The sequence below is a fragment of the Anolis carolinensis genome, chromosome 1, assembly GCF_035594765.1.
Source record: "Anolis carolinensis isolate JA03-04 chromosome 1, rAnoCar3.1.pri, whole genome shotgun sequence".
NCBI classification, from domain to species: domain Eukaryota; kingdom Metazoa; phylum Chordata; class Lepidosauria; order Squamata; family Dactyloidae; genus Anolis; species Anolis carolinensis.
This window is the reverse complement of record NC_085841.1, coordinates 208,042,528-208,059,371: the sequence shown is the minus strand read 5'-3', so window position 1 is coordinate 208,059,371 and position 16,844 is coordinate 208,042,528. Positions and strand designations below refer to the sequence as shown.

At 40.9% G+C, this 16,844-nt stretch overlaps 1 protein-coding gene across 11 annotated transcripts in view; it reads right to left on the bottom strand.

Annotated features, from left to right (window-relative positions):
- chn1 (chimerin 1) overlaps window positions 1-16,844 on the bottom strand; it is a 225,299-nt gene that overhangs the window by 52,688 nt on the left and 155,767 nt on the right. For 10 of the 11 annotated variants that reach the window (XM_062969167.1, XM_062969162.1, XM_062969164.1 and 7 more), the window contains one exon: window positions 9,958-10,035. The exons of the other annotated variant lie outside the window; for it this stretch is intronic. In XM_062969167.1, coding sequence (XP_062825237.1) covers window positions 9,958-10,035 — 78 coding nt within the window. The remainder of the gene's footprint in view (window positions 1-9,957; window positions 10,036-16,844) is intronic. 11 annotated transcript variants of the gene reach the window in all.

Here is a 16,844-nt window from a genome sequence, read left to right as displayed (position 1 = left end):
GCAGAGGGCCGGTCCACAATCCTTCAGATTGTTGAAGGGCCGAATTATCATTTGGGAAAAAAAATGAACAAATTCCTATGCACACTGCACATGTCTTATTTTTTGTAGTGCAAAACAGCAGCAATAACAATGAAAGAACAATACAATATTTTAAAATGAAAACAATGTTAACCAACATAAACCTATCAGGATTTCAATGGAAAATGTGGGTCTGCTTCTGGCCAATGAGATAGTCAAGTTAATTAGGATTGTTGTTGTTGTGTGCCTTCAAGTCATTTCAGACTTTGGCCGAGCCTAAGTCTAAAATTAATTATTTATTTACTGCATTTATTTACTACATTTATATCCCACCCTTCTCACCCTGAAGGGGACTCAGAGCAGCTGTATGTACATACAATATATTATATTATTAGCATAGCACAATAATTAGCATTATATATTACTATATTGAACTATACCACTATACTGTAATATTATATGTAATATCTAACATATAATTAATATTATTATTAGTATTATATTGTGTAACATAATATTAGTATCAATACTATATGTATATACAATATATTATATTATTAAAACTGATATAAATATATTATATTATAAAACTGAGGGCGGGGGCCAGGTAAATGACCTTGGAGGGCCGCATCCGGCCCCCGGGCCTTAGTTTGGGGACCCCTGGGCTAGACATTCTCAAAGGCTTGCCTAAACATCCAAGTCTTATGATATGGGAGCCAACCTGGTATAGTGGTTTAAGTGTTGGAATACGATTCTGGAAAATAAGGTTCCAATTTCTGCTTGGCCATTGAAACCCACTGGGTCACCTTGAGCAATTCCCACTTTCTCAGCCTCAAAAAAAGGCACAGGTAAACAAAAGCAATGTTTGATAAATATAACTCATAGTTTTAAGATGACATTTACATTAACTTACATCTATTACCTCTTGGCATTCCATTAGTTTATAATGACTACCGGTATTTTAATGGTTTTTAGTTCTGAGGCCAACATGGTACAGTGGGTTGAGCATTGGACTATGACTGTAGGCCAGGACTGGAATTCCCACTTGGCCATGGAAACCCACTGGATGACCTTGGGAAAAGTAGCAACCACTCAGCATCAGAGGATGGGCAACCTTTCACAACAAAGAGATCCCCATAATAGGGTTGTCTTAGGCTTGCCCTAAGTCAGAAAGGAACTGAAGATGCACAACATCACATCTTATTTTTTATGGCTGTTCATGACAATCTGTGATATTAGTTTTACTGTATGTGCATTTGCTATTGTAATTTCTCTTTTTGAAAATAATATACCACAGCCACTACCATTTTGCTAAAAGACTATATATCCCATTCTGAACCCTATATACAAATCCTTCAAAAATGGTAGCTAAAACCTCATTTTTCTAGCTACATATTAGATATATTTGGGATTATTATACAAAAGTTGAGAATGCAATGAATTAGTTTGGCTATGAAGCTCCAGCTAATTTGGAAGAAAAGCTGCTGACGATAAGAGGCTGTGACACACCATATCAAGTCCTTGAGGCAAGTGCCTTGGCTGCCTCATTAGAGTCTTTCTACACTTCATCACATAGGGGAGCTTTCCAGCTCCTCGGGCCAGGCATGTGCAAAAGTGAAGACTCCCAAGCAGCAATGTGTCAAAGCTAGATTTGCCTAGAAAAAAATGTACACAGAAGTTTTTCTTAACGGGGAGGAAAAGGTCTATTTTCATAGTCGTAATAATGTTTTGAAATCCAGGGAAAACTGTGGGGTGTGTTACTTTTGCATTATACATACAGCACTAATGAAATGCCTATGATGAGGAGAATGTACATAGAACAGAGTCCTAAATGGAATCACGTTGTCTTATATTGCCAGTATTTTAAAATTATGCCCAAGAACAAATTTTAAAAGAAATATGATTGCAAGAAGGGTGAGTAATCTTTGCACATAAAAAGTCTACAGAAGCAAAGAATTGTAATTAATAGATAACAAAGCAATGTAAGCAATTATTCCTCTTAGCATTCACAGGATGAAGGACTTGATGAAGCCTTCTGTCAACAGCTGACCAAACAGGCACAAACAGGACCGGCCCAAGGAAATTTAAAGGGGTACGCAAATATGTTTTTGTGCCCCCTCCCCTGCGCTGCAGGAGGCGGGGCCAGGGTGCGCGGCATGGGAGGCGGGGCCAGACGTGGCCCCACCTCCCACAGGGCGCGCCCTGGCGCAGCCAAGCTGCGACCGGAATTCTTCCAGGCCGCAGCCTGAAAGGACTCCCGCTGCAGCGGGCCCGCGCCGTGGGAGGCGTGGCCGGTCCCGCCTCCCGCGGGGTGCGCCCTGGCTGGGCGGCCAGGCTGCGTGAGGCGGGAGTCTGGAAAGACTGCCACCACACGCAGCCTGGCTGCGCCATGGTGCGCCCCGCGGGAGGCGGGGCCAGACCTGGCCACGCCTCCGCGTCATCCAGCCCCGCCTCCACCAGGTGTGCCCCCGCCTCCCACGGGCTCTATAGCGCCCCTGGGAAGGTGGCGCCCAACGCGGGGGCGTGGCCAGCGTGCCGTGTTGGGCCGGGCCTGGGCACAAAGAAGAGATATCGGGATAATTGAAATTGCCCATGACTACTATATCTCTTCTTTGTGCCTGTTTGGTCAGCTGTTGACAGAAGGCTTCATCAAGTCCTCCATCCTGACTCGGAAGTCTGTAGTAGACACCCACGACAAGATCTTTTTGAGTCCCGGTTCCCTTGATTCTTATCCAGATGCTTTCAAGCTGGTTTCCCGGATTACAGTCTTGCATTTCTTCTGCAACGTAACTGTTTTTGACATAAAAAGCTACTCCCCCTCCTCTCCCCTTTGTTCTATTTCTGTGAAAGAGGTTATAGCCCTCAATGGTTAAATTCCAGTGATGGGAGTCATCCCACCAGGTTTCAGTGATGCCTATGACATCGTATGTGTGGTGCTGTGCTAGGAGTTGGAGTTCGTCTTGCTTATTTCCCATGCTCTGAGCATTAGTGTAAAGACATGTAAGCCCCTGTGACCTCCCCTCGAGCTGTTTATTTGGGATTATTGTGCTCTCTGTATTTGGTCCTTGCTGTGTTTGTGCAGCCCTCTGTTTAGCCTTTTGGCGGTTCCCTGTGGTTGTGGGTAATATAGTGTTCGCCAGGCTGCTATTCCCCTCCCCCAGTGGATCTAGTTTAAAGTGCGCCTGATGAGGTTTGTGAGTCTGTGTGCAAAAAGATTTTTCCTACTTGTGTGAGATGCACCCCATCACTTGCCAGTAGTCCATCCTCTTGGAAGAGTAGACCTTGGTCAAGGAAGCCAAAATGCTCCTCTTGACACCATTTTCTGAGCCAGTTATTGACCTGTACTATTTTTCCGGCCCTTGTAGAGCTGTGTTCTACAACGGGGAGGAGGGATGAAAAGATCACATGTTCATTATACAGTTTTAGCTTTGTTCCCAGAGCTCGAAAATCATTTGTGATCTTTTGAAAAGTATGCCTAGCTGTGTCATTGGTTCCTACATGAATCATCATAAGGTGGGGAGGGTGATGGGGCTTTAGGAGCCTGCTGAGCCTCTGAGTGATATGGTGTATTTTTGCCCCCAGGAGGCAGCATGTTTCTCGAGCCATCCCATCCGGTCTGGAAATGATGGCTTCCGTTCCTCTAAGGAGGGAGTCACCTACTACCATGACCTGTTTCCTTTGAGGATTGACAGGGTCCCTTTTGTGCAAGACAGTATGTCCCCTGAAGAGTGTTCCTGTTGAAGTGAATCATGTAGGTGTAAAGTGTTGTCCTCCTCCTCAACATCCCCAGTGCATTCATCAATGACAATCCATTGAGATACATCTGAGAGCCCATTACTCTCCCAAGGATGTTCCTGGTGCTCCTGGTCTACGTTTGGGAGGGGGTGCTTTGAATGAGATTTCCTGCTTCTTAGTGGGGGGTTGGAATGGATGGCCCATGATGTCTCTTCCAACTCTACTATTCTATGATTCTATGAATGTAGAGACAGCCTGTGTACTTTGCTTGTCATCAAAATTATATAAAAAAACAAAACCTGGATTTGATGAGCATGATGCTTTTATTGTAGATTTACTCTTGTTAAACTTCTGACTACTGCCATCAAGAGCTGGTAGGCCCATTTTATTTGTCAGCACCCCAGGCATAAGTAACCAGAGGAACAAAGTTTGTACATCAGTTTATTTTCACAGTTAGGAATATAAAAGGTAAAGAAAACAAAACCACACCAAACAAACTCCTATATGAAGTGAGTGATAAAATCTGGATTGGATATTGGTTGGTTGTGTGGCTATAATAGCAAAACTGCTGAAATGCTGACACTGTTCGCTGATCTGCATTGTGTTAGCTCAGGAGTTATGGTCCAAAATAGATGTGCTGATTTCTGAAATACAATCAGAAATATCTAGCAAGAATTGGACAGGCTCAATACTCTTGTAACAAAAGACACATCAGATCTCGCTCAGATCCCATGAAAATATTTGGGACTAAAACTCCTTTTAGTGGGGGAGCAAACATCTAAATCCATAATAAAAGTGAAAACCTGTATGTGTGTATGTGGCACAGATGTCTGCTCACACAGACAGCCTCCAGCCTCCACAAACAGGCTATACTTCCCAGGGTTAAGAATCTAGCAAGTCACTCTTTTCCACTGACATTGCGGTTACAGCGAGCGCCATGAACATGCAGCCCAGCCCCTGCCAATGTCCTTCCCAAACACTACAGCCCACCACCCAAGGAATGCTTTCGTTTGGGGACCATTTCATCCTAGATTTTGCTTTTTCTTCCACCACAGGCAGGCATCCCAGGGTTCTCCATTGCTGTGGAATTTGCATGGCTCCGCCCACTACCTTTCCTTTCAAATCTCTCTGCATAACAAACACAGCAGAACTGAGCTGCAACTAAACTTACTGGAGGAGTTTAGGGATTGACTCCACATGGTGGAAGTTGTAGTTCACCCTGCATCAAGTCAGAGCACTCACTCCTACTGGGGAATATAGAGGAGTTGTAGTTCACCTACACCCAGAACGCTATGAACCCAAATAATGATGGCTCTCGGCCAAACTAACCATGCAGACCTGATATGCCCAGATTTGACTACTGGTGGGTTTGGAGGGAAACTGGACTGGAAGTTGAGGAGTAGTAGGTACTTGGATTTATAGTTCACCTGCAATGAATGAGCATCACACTTGACACACAGAGCCCCCATAACCAATACAACATATTGCACAAGTTTGGGGAAAAGGGAGTTATAGTTCACCTGCAGCCAGATAAACACTGACCCCCACCGACAATGCACTAGGACCACACTTCACACAGAGAACCCTCATGACCTACTGAACATACTGCAGGTATTTGTGGGAAGGGGCCTTGATTTTGGGAGTTGTAGTTCATCTCCATCCAAAGACCACTGAACCCAGCCAATGACGAATCTAGATCAAACTTGGCACACAGACTGAATACTGCCTGCTGTGGATACTGATAGATATTTCAAGGCAATTGCACCGGGAATCTGGAAATTACAGTAGTTCACCCCCATCCAGAGAATACTGCACCACACCTGGTACACACGCCCAAAATGGCTAACTTAGAATACTGGCAGGGTTTCGGGAGGATTCACCCACGATTCTGGGAATTATAGTTCACCCACTCCAAACAGAATACATAACATTAAAAGACAAATAATACCATTCTCAAATGACCCGGGCATCGCCGGGTCCCCAAGCTAGTAGAATCATAAAGTTGGAAGAGACCAAAAAGACCATCCAATCCAACTTAATGCCATGAAAATGCCATCTGGTCCCATGATTCTTATTTTGTTTAATCCAAATGACTGAAAAAAGTTGAAGCCACTGAGAACTCAATTTGAAGGAAGAATGGTTTCTTGGCATTTACCTTCTGAGCTAATACCTCATCAAAAATGGCCTACTTGCAAAGTCTCTATTTATCCAATAGGAAATAAATAGCAGTACCCTCTTTTATTGTTGGGGTATTAGTGAAGATTTGGGTATAAAGAACACAAAGATTAAGAAGTCCCACTCCCAGACAGAACATACCCTTTTTGAAATGTGGTTTCAATGTCTGTGTTTTGCACAAAAAACATTCTTTAAGCTGTATATGTCATGCATGATCCTAAGGCCAATTTTGTTCCTGCTTCAGGCTGTTTTTTTTGCCACTAGTGCTCCATCATTGCCATGCAAGCTTGCTTATTCTTTGTTTTATTATTTTATACAGGCATTTTATTTTATTTTATTATTTTATTCAGGCATTTGAAGAATGATTTTTTAAAAATTAACTTCGACTAAAAAACAAATCCTCCCTTCAAATGATTTAGCCAAAACGTAGCACCAGCAGTGTAATATCTCACCCCCTTTTGCCAACATAAGAACTTGTTCCTAATGTTCCTAATCCTTGATCGATCCAAAAATGCATTTGTTGCACATCATCGGTATGTCTGGAGCTTGTGTTATGACTATGGTGGCTGGAGAGAAATGAGAATGCTTTCTCTGCATTCTCATAAAATGGTAGGTTTTTAATAAGCCTTTTATGCAGAAGGCCCACTATAGTTAAATTAGTTTCAAGTTTTCAAAGTAGATGTGCCCAGGATGCCTGTAAACTATGCACCCTCAAGCCCTGCAGCAATACAATGAACACCATTTAGTTGTTTTTCAGAGCTATGATTCAGTGATTCCAAATGGGAGAATCAAATCATTTTCTTCAAACAATAATGTTTAAACTACCATCACAGGGGCTCTAATTTAACACAAACAAAGCTTATGTTATCTGATGAAGTCACTGAAAAGGTACATTAATTGAACAAGATGGTGCCTGGTTTTTGTTTAAATTCTACTTGCTCTTTGATTTTAATTCTTCACCTGTTTTCATTTTAAATTTCCTGGGGGAATGTTGACTGTAGTGAATCCTAACAGGACTGTAATGGGTCCCTATGCTCCATTCCTTTGAGAGGCTGCTTTTTTCCCCTATGAGTGATCATAATCTCTGCAGCTAACCCAAGGCAGCCTTTTGATAGTGCCTTCTGTGTATCAGTTGTGATTGGTGAGGACATGCAGAGAGATATTCTCTTCTGTTCACCATAATTCCCCGAAGTTATGCTAAAGGCAGTGTTGTTCAAACTCCTGCTTTATTTTTAAAATTCAGCAAGTTGTTTGTTGCCAGGGAGACATTTTAGCTGTAGGGTTTTCTCCCGATTTTAATATGATTTCTGCATTTATCAGGTCAGAAAAGAAAATGATAAAGCAGACACAAATCTCATAGAAGAAGGCAGGTTATGCATTTATATGCACTGGAACGTCACGAGAGACACATTTCTGGATGAGTTGTCTGCATTCCTACTGCACAAATGCAGCAAGATATTCTACTAAAGTGCAAAGGATTGCACCATGGGTTGCCTTAAAGATTGAAATTAGGAAATTAATAAAACCTAGCTTGAATATGGGATTCTGCTATGCATAGAGACCAGGAGGGTAACTAGGACCACCCAAACACCTCCCAGGCAGTCAAAAAAACTCAAACCAAACCAAAATGCAACCTCTCAAGCCAAACGCACCAGAAGTAAATCTGGAAATGGTTGGACATGCACTTTTAGGTTTGAAAAACAGGGCTTCTGGAAACCGACAGTAAGGGCAAATCACCACTCTTGGAGGCTTCCAGATGACACAGTCCACCCTTTTCTTGGCCAAAAGAGACGTTTAGGAGGATCTGAAGAGAACAAGTGGTTGTCCATAGAACAGGCCTGGGGCTTCATGTGAACTCCAAGGTCACAATTTGCCAAACCCCTGCTTTCATTCTTTGGAAATCAATGCATCTTGGATACAACTTACCATAGGAAAGTAGTTGTAGGTGTTACATCCAAAACACACCAGATCCTATCTGATGCTGGAAGCTAAGAATATCAGACCAGGCTAGGAGACCACCAGTGAAACCCAGCTGCTGTTAGTTATATTTCAAAGGAAGGAACTTGCAAACCCATTTTCTGAGCATTATTTGCCTAAGAAAGCCCTATTAAATCCATGAGGTCACTGTGTGATTTGGAAGGCACATACACAATTTTTTCATGGGGTTGCTATAAATTGTCATTTGATTTGAATGTATATACAAGTTCTAAACTAGAGGGATTAAAAAGGATACAGATTTCCCGAAAAGCACTGGAGGAATATAAAGTGCATCTTGTGCATGAGGCATCAGTAAGATACCTCCTGCTTCTGAATTATAATATAACTGTGAAATGTGATGAACAATTTTGAATTTGAGGAATAATTTATGAGGTGCTGTTTGTAAGATATAAAGCACTTCATATTCATTACACAGATAGAAATCCTTATAACAACTCCACAAGCTAAGTTGGTACTGCTCCCTTGTTGCAGGTGGGAGGGATCTGAGAGAGAAAGTGATTTGCTTAATGTCAAATTCAAAGACTTCCCCATTGGCATCCCAATCTTTTAAGACATTTTTCTCTAGCCTTTAAATCCTAGGCATACAATTTAGGCCTGAATTTATAGTCCTGAGCAGAGTAAAGCCAAAGACCAACATTTAGCAATTAGAGGAGTTGCAGTCCAAAATTTCTGGAAAGCATCAGATGGAAATTATATGCATGTTAGACAAAGTATAAACTATATCCTCCAGGCACAATTACAATAAAGTACAGTAGAGTCTCACTTATCCAAGCCTCGCTTATCCAAGCCTCTGGATTATCCAAGCCATTTTTGTAGTCATGTTTTCAATATATCGTGATATTTTGGTGCTAAATTAGTAAATACAGTAATTACAACATAACATTATTGCGTATTGAACTACTTTTTCTGTCAAATTTGTTGTATAACATAGTGTTTTGGTGCTTAATTTGTAAAATCATAACCTAATTTGATATTTAATAGGCTTTTCCTTAATCCCTCCTTATTATCCAAGATATTCGCTTATCCAAGCTTGGATCTAATACAGCAATGACTCTCCTAAACATCTGCAAACCAGAGCTCTTGGTACACACATGGGTTTTCTGATTTATCTGGAGGGGATGCAACTTTTGTATGCATTCTATTACTGAAAGGTATGCACACTTGATGACCCATTTCTAAGGCGAATACATGCTAACTGTTTTCAAAGGAAAGGATACAGAAATTGTACTTAAAAAGCAGCATAGGTCAAATCTTAATCCTCACCACAATTGCTAGCACCTTTGTAGAGCATAAAGTCATTGTAGCAGAATCTTTAGTACACTATTCTCAGACAGCATAAGATTATTATATTTGCAATACCTTAATTAAACATACATTGACTGAACTGGCTGGAAAGTCTGTTTATTCATAATAATGACACAGGACCCCCCCCCCCTCAAGAATATAGTTGTCTTCAGTTCTCAAGAAAAAAAGAAAGCCATCACATTTTAAAAAAATGAATGCAGAAGCAATGAGAAACAACATAAAACAACTACATTTTAATCAAGTCATCAGTTTTAACAGCTTTGCAGTAAAGATGTACTCTTTTCATCAGAGTCAATTTATTAATGAAGGGGAAAATATGAACTAGGAAGTAGAAGAAATGTAGACCATCAGCTCTGTCCAGATGCAACAGAGCATGCTTCTGCCATCTAACACTATTTTATAGAAATGAGCAGAGAAAGGTTGGTTAAAACTTTGATCACAGATGGGATTTTAGAAAATCTTTGGATACCTTTGAACTACTAATGAACACTGATTATTAAGACACAATTATATACGAACACATATGCACAAAAGGCATTATTGATTACTTCATCTACTTAAAGACATTTAATTTAAAATGGTATCTTAATGAAATAATACTGCTTGGATGTTTTGTTCAGCTTCAGGACAAACACAAGGGGTAGAGCAACCCTATCAGAGTCCAAAAGAATCCTTGAACATTTCATTAGCTTTCTGTTTAATGAAGCATATGAATGAATGTCTTACCTTGAAACTGTGAACCTTCTCATATTTTGGGATGTGCTCATTTTCTTTTAGAGTTGCTCTTCTGACAAGTGATGTCAGCTGTGAATAAGCAAAGAGTTTAAGAGGTTGCCAGATTGTCACAGATGACTTTTGAAAGCCCGGCCGCATTCCCAAGGCTGCCATCAATAAATCTCTTTGACGGCTCTCTTGTTTTGAGTTGTGAACGGCAGATCTATTAGCTTTCTGCCCTGACCAAGACTCTTTGGATGGCATTTCAAAACTGGCAGGAGAGAAGAAAGATGAAGAAAAAAAACAACAAAAATGCCCCACAACTTCTGTACTGCTTTCAAACTGAGTTACTGTGAAATAAAAGCTTAGAATGAGCTGCAGAAAGGCTTCACCGTTGATGCTGTTACTATGGCTCTTTCTTTAAAATGCCTGTTGAGGCATTTTCTTCTCACTTTAAAAGAAAAGGTCTATAATTTACACACAAAAACTTATGAGTTTGAATATAAGCAACGATCATAGTTAACAAAAGAGAGTCCTGAGTATCTTCTTCCATTTAGAAACTCATGTCTTGTTAAAGAGACAGATTTCTAGATTCTTTTCTCCCTATTCAAATATAGTGCTGATCATTTTGTATAAAAAGATGCTCTCGTGCTGCATGTATTCAGTATCCAGTTAACAGGCACCCTGCTAACCTCAGTCTAGCAAGAATAGGGAGGAGGGTGGGCTTTAGTGGGAATGAATTGAGATTGGTTAGATTAAGAGAGCAGGTAACCAATTGAAAAGCCAGCAATTGAATTTAAGTGGTGTGCTACTCAATGCATTCACCCCCCTCCCTCGTATGAGGCTTTCTTGTTGGATGGAGAGAGAAAGAAAGATCAGCAGCAACATAATGAGCAATGAATGAATCATGCATCATTGCAAAATGGCATCTCTACCATTTAAAAACTGAGGAGACTGCAATATATTGTCAGGTGTTAAAACTGAACCACAATCAGGAATGGATGATTTATATGAACATTAATTTCACTGTTCATAGCTATTCACATGTGGAGTTGTTTCCTCCCTCCACATTTATAACAATTCTTCCATGACGCAAGATACCTTCTCTTTCCACTTGTCAGGCCATGCTATTCTGGAGCAACTTTCTTCTATATTGCCATTTTACATCTTGTACAATAATCCCCACTGTAGTGAAATGAATGGGGGAAAGAAGATATAATTCTGTCAATTTGCAAGGTCTGTTTCTTACAGCCAGCCTACCCACACCAACCACTACAGACCCATTAACAGGCAATATTTTTCTGCAATTCCCTGGACTCTAAATTCATGGTTCCTATCATGAACTTCAACAACAACAACAACAATAATAATAATAATAATAATAATAATAATAATAATAATAATAATAACTTTATTTATATACCGCCCTATCTCCCGGATGGGACTTAGGGCGGTTTACAATCATAAAAGCAACACAAACATTACATAACAACATAACACATTAAACAAGGTAAAATAATACAATTATAACAATAAATCACACTTCAAGCTGCAGTATTGTTTTCAAAGGGAATCAGGAGAAAAGCACAGATGTGTTCACAGTTATTTTCTCCAAGTTGACCTTGAAATACATTAGTGGCAATTCCTTGCTTTGCAATCAAGGAAATTAAATGAAAAGACCTTTGAATGGGCTTGCAAAAGATTTATTAGCAAATTTGAATTTATAGCCAAACAGCTTCAGGTCTTCTTGATTTCAGATGCCATTAGAATTTTTCTTCTTGTTGTTTGACGTTTTGTCTTTTCACAAAAATCACCAAAGCAAATTACAACAAACTGTATCAGTTCAAACATTTGAAAGATAATAATGATGATGATGATGATAATAATAATAATAATAATAATAATAATAATAATAATAAATAACTAGTTCTCAAGAAGCTGATGTAGCTTAAAATACTGACAGTCTGGAAAATCCATTAGTAAACAAATAAGTTTTATTTAATCCGCCAGTGGAAACACTTCCACACTGGAAGTATATCTAATCACACACGACTGATGATTTTAGCCAAAGTGAAAAATGTGTGACCAGATGCTAGATTACAATTTCCATCAGCATCTTCCAATACATATCAGACTGAGGGATATTGGGAGTTGTAGTTCAGGTTCATCTCACAGATCACTGGCTTACCAGCCCTCTTTTACATAGTTAGAGGAAGTCACACTGGAGAAGGCCCTGGATAGTGCTGGTGCTTTCCTTTTTCTGCAATATGACCCTTGATTTATATACAAGTCATATAAAAATACATAATTTTCGGCCCAAAATATGCCCTCGACTTATACATGAGACTGACTTATACACGAGTATATGTAGTAATTTTTTTGTTCTCCCTTGCAGGAATGAATAATTGAACACAGAACATCCCTATACGCCATTGTTGCACTTTGCATTTGGAGCTGCAGGTTCCAAATCAATCTCCAGTGTAGCTCCACATAAAGTGTGTGTTAAGTTGGTGATTCTCAAAAGTCTGGACCTTCAGATATTTTGGATTTCACATTCCCAAATTCCCAGTCAGTGTGACTAATGCTCAGGAATTCTGGGAGTTGTAATATCTGAGGACCCTGTTCTTGAGAACCACAATAATAAGAAATTTAAGTGGCTCACATATATCAGCAATGATCTAGAATGTAAATGTTGCATGCACCTTTTTTGTTTATAATATGGAAAGCTGCATTATGTACAGAGGTGTGAGTGTGCATGTCAGAGCTTGGAAAGTTAATTTCAAAAATAATTGGTGCCACTCAGCAAAATGCCTTAAAAGTGATCCATTCCTGTTTCTTACTAATGGGATGAAAAGGGTTAACTTATGTTAGGTATTGCACTGCTTGTTATTCTTCCATTACTTGTCCTTCAATCTATAGGTAAGACCTATGCGAATTTACTCTAGCACCTGAAAGCTCTGAACCTTTATATATGTGCCTCCTTTTCAAAGACTACAAAGCCTACAGATGGTGTAGTGATTTTGATGAAAAGAATAGAATTAACAGCCTGTAAAGATTGGGGGAAACAGGTGCGATTACAATCTCCCCTCCACACATACATTTCCACCCATCTTGGCTGTACACCCATCTATATATATAAAAGAGTGATGGCATCACGGCGACCCACAAAACAACAAAACTACAGGCCCCCCAACCTCGAAATTTGACAACACAACCCATCATCCACACCTCTAGGTTGATACAACAAAAAGAAAAGAAAAATAAAGTCCTAATTAGAGGGAGAGGAATAATTGCTTTTATCCAATTGCTGCCAGTTAGAAGGCTAAGCTCCTCCAACTTGGTCTCCTAGCAACCCAATAAAAAATAATTAAAAACACTAAAAGATGAATACAATAAAATACTATAAAAACAGAAAATAACTAAAATAATACAAGAAAATAATAAAATATAATAAATAAAAAGATAACTTACAATAAAATTAATAAAAAAATACAAATGTCAAATAAAAATTACACAACAATTTTTAACCAATACCACCACCACTTTTCCACAGCAACGCGTGGCCGGGCACAGCTAGTCTATCTATATATATAAAAATGTAATGTGCAATTTTATTATGGAGTAAACAGCAAAACCACTGAACCAAATCACACCAAATTTAGCCACAAAAGACATAGTCATCCAGTCTATGTCTTTCAATAAAAAACCCTAGAAAAATTAAGCCAAAATTAGAGGATGAGAAAGAGCTGTTTTCCCCCGTTAGAAACAGCTTAGAACTGTAGGCCCGGCCCTCTTTATGCCCCGCCCACTTTGTATCCTAGCAATTCCCTCAGCCAAAATGACGGACGAGTGCACTTAGGCCTCATCCACACTAATCTATAAAATGCAGATTATCTGATTTGAACTGGATTCTATGGCAGTGTAGACTCAAGGCCCTCCCACATAACTATATAACCCAGAATACCAGGCCACATAATCCACAGTATCTGCTTTGAACTGAAGTATCTTGAGTGCACACTGTCATGCAGACAGACTAGAGAGATGGGCCAAAACTAACAAAATGAAGTTCAACAGGGACAAATGCAAGATACTTCACTTCGGCAGAAAAAATGGAAATCAAAGATACAGAATGGGGGACGCCTGGCTTGACAGCAGTGTGTGCGAAAAAGACCTTGGAGTCCTTGTGGACAACAAGTTAAATGTGATGCGGCAGCTAAAAAAGCCAACAGGATTCTGGCCTGCATCAATAGGGGAATAGCGTCTAGATCCAGGGAAGTCATGCTCCCCCTCTATTCTGCCTTGGTCAGACCACACCTGGAATACTGTGTCCAATTTTGGGCACCACAGTTGAAGGGAGATGTTGACAAGCTGGAAAGCGTCCAGAGGAGGGCGACTAAAATGATTAAGGGTCTGGAGAACAAGCCCTATGAGGAGCGGCTTAAAGAGCTGGGCATGTTTAGCCTGCAGAAGAGAAGGCTGAGAGGAGATATGATAGCCATGTACAAATACGTGAAGGGAAGTCATAGGGAAGAGGGAGCAAGCTTGTTTTCTGATGCCCTGCAGACTAGGACACGGAACAATGGCTTCAAACTACAGGAAAGGAGATTCCACTTGAACATCAGGAAGAACTTCCTCACTGTGAGAGCTGTTCGACAGTGGAACTCTCTCCCCGGGGCCGTGGTGGACGCTCCTTCCTTGGAGGCTTTTAAGCAGAGGCTGGATGGCCATCTGTCGGGGGTGCTTTGAATGCGATTTCCTGCTTCTTAGCAGGGGGTTGGACTAGATGGCCCATGTGGTCTCTTCCAACTCTACTATTCTATGATTCTATGATTCTATGATTCTATATAACCCAGTTCAATGTGGATTTTATACAGCTGTGTAGAAGGGGCCTCATATAATCCAGTTCTAAGCAGATAATATAAGATTATAAATATAATATATAATATTCTGTGGTATAATAATACAGAACAATATAATCTCTAAAATCAGGACAATAAATAAAGAACAACACTCTGAAAACAGGGAAATTCCAGATAGAAAACAATCAGGGCCAGCTAACACCTCCCAACAAAGGAATCCCCCAGGCAGGAAGTATCCAGGCTTTGAAGCTGCAAGGCCATTAAATGCTACTCAAGGTGACTAATTGCAGCATTCATACTTGCCGCACCAAGACTATTAATTGCTATTCAACCTGGGCAACCAAGGATTCCACAAGGTAGAAAGCGGCCAGGCTTGCAAGCTGCAAGGCTATTCGGTGCAATTCAAGCTGGCCAAACAATGATTTCCCTACAAAGCAAGTAGCCAGGCTTCAAAGCAGCTCTTTGACTGAGGGTGCTACTCCAACTCACCAAACAAGAATTCCCCTAGCTATAACATAGCCAGGCATTGAAGCTGCAAGGCTATTCAGTGCAATTGAACCAGACCAACAAAGGATTAACCTTGGTAGAAGGCTGACCAACCAAAGATTCCCCTAGTGAATAGCCTCACTACTTCAAAGCCTGGCTGCTTGCTACCTAGCAAGTAGCCAGGCTTTGAAGTAGTAAGGCTATTCATTGCAATTCTAAAAGCCCAAAAAACCATTCCCCTAGAACGCAAGTACCCAGCCTTCCAAGCAACAAGCCTATTCTATCGCATTCCAGCTCACCAAATAAGTATTCCCATAAAAAAATGGCCAGGCTTTGAGGCTGCAAGGCTATTCACTGCTATTCCACCTGGCCAACAAAATGATTCCCATAGGTTGCAGCAATGTGTGACCGGGCACAGCTAGCTTTTATAAAACTGCACTGACTCTCCAGGAAAATAAAATATTTTCCTGTTCAATTACTAGTAGAAATAAACAACCTACTAACTTCACGCTAACACATTTAGACTGTACCTTCTGAGGTCCTTGAAATACGATTAATAATTGCAAGCATCAATATAAATCATTTTGATATTATCCTTTCCTCCCCATAGAATCATAGAATAATAGAGTTGGAAGAGACCTCATGGGCCATCCAGTCCAACCCCCTGCCAAGAAGCAGGAAAATCACATTCAAAGCGCCCCCAACAGATGGCCATCCACTGCCGAACAGCTCTCACAGTAAGGAAGTTCTTCCTGATGTTCAAGTGGAATCTCCTTTCCTGTAGTTTGAAGCCATTGTTCTGCATCCTAGTTTCCAGGGCAGCAGAAAACAGCTTGCTCCCTCCTCCCTATGACTTCCCCTCACATATTTATAAATAGCTATCATGTCTCCTCTCAGCCTTCTCTTCTGCAGGCTAAACATGCCCAGCTCTTTAAGCCACTCCTCGTAGGGCTTGTTCTCCAGGCCCTTGATCATTTTCATTGCTCTCCTCTGGACACATTCCAGCTTATCAACATCTCCCTTAAATTGGTGAAGGTGAAGATCGGCGGACACCATCGGCTCGAATGGCGAGGAAGTCTGTTGAGACAAGACGAGCTTGAGGCTCAGAGGATGCACCGGAGGACGGAGGTTATTGTAGCCCTGAAGAAAGGTCTTTACAAGGTGACTTGAAAACAAGGAAGGATGTCCATGACATTGGAAGTGCCAGGAAAGGGCAGCCAGGTAGGACTTCATTGAGGCCAAGGACAATTGTTGGTCTGCAAGGGTGAGAAGAAAGTCCAAGACCAACGGGACTGACCTGGAGGAGGAATCGATATTACAAAGCTGAAGGAAGGCCTGGAATTTAGCAATCTTGTAGGCGTAGGCTCTCGATGTCGCTGGTTTATGAGCCGCCCAGAGGATCGCCTGGAGGTACGGGTGGAAGGAGCTCAGGGAAGAATCCTCCACGCCGTCAAATGTAGGGACGGAATGTCCGGATGGAGAACCTGTCCTCCCTGGAAGGTGAGGAGATGAGAAACCAACGGGAGAGTGCGAAAGATTCCTGAGCACATCTGT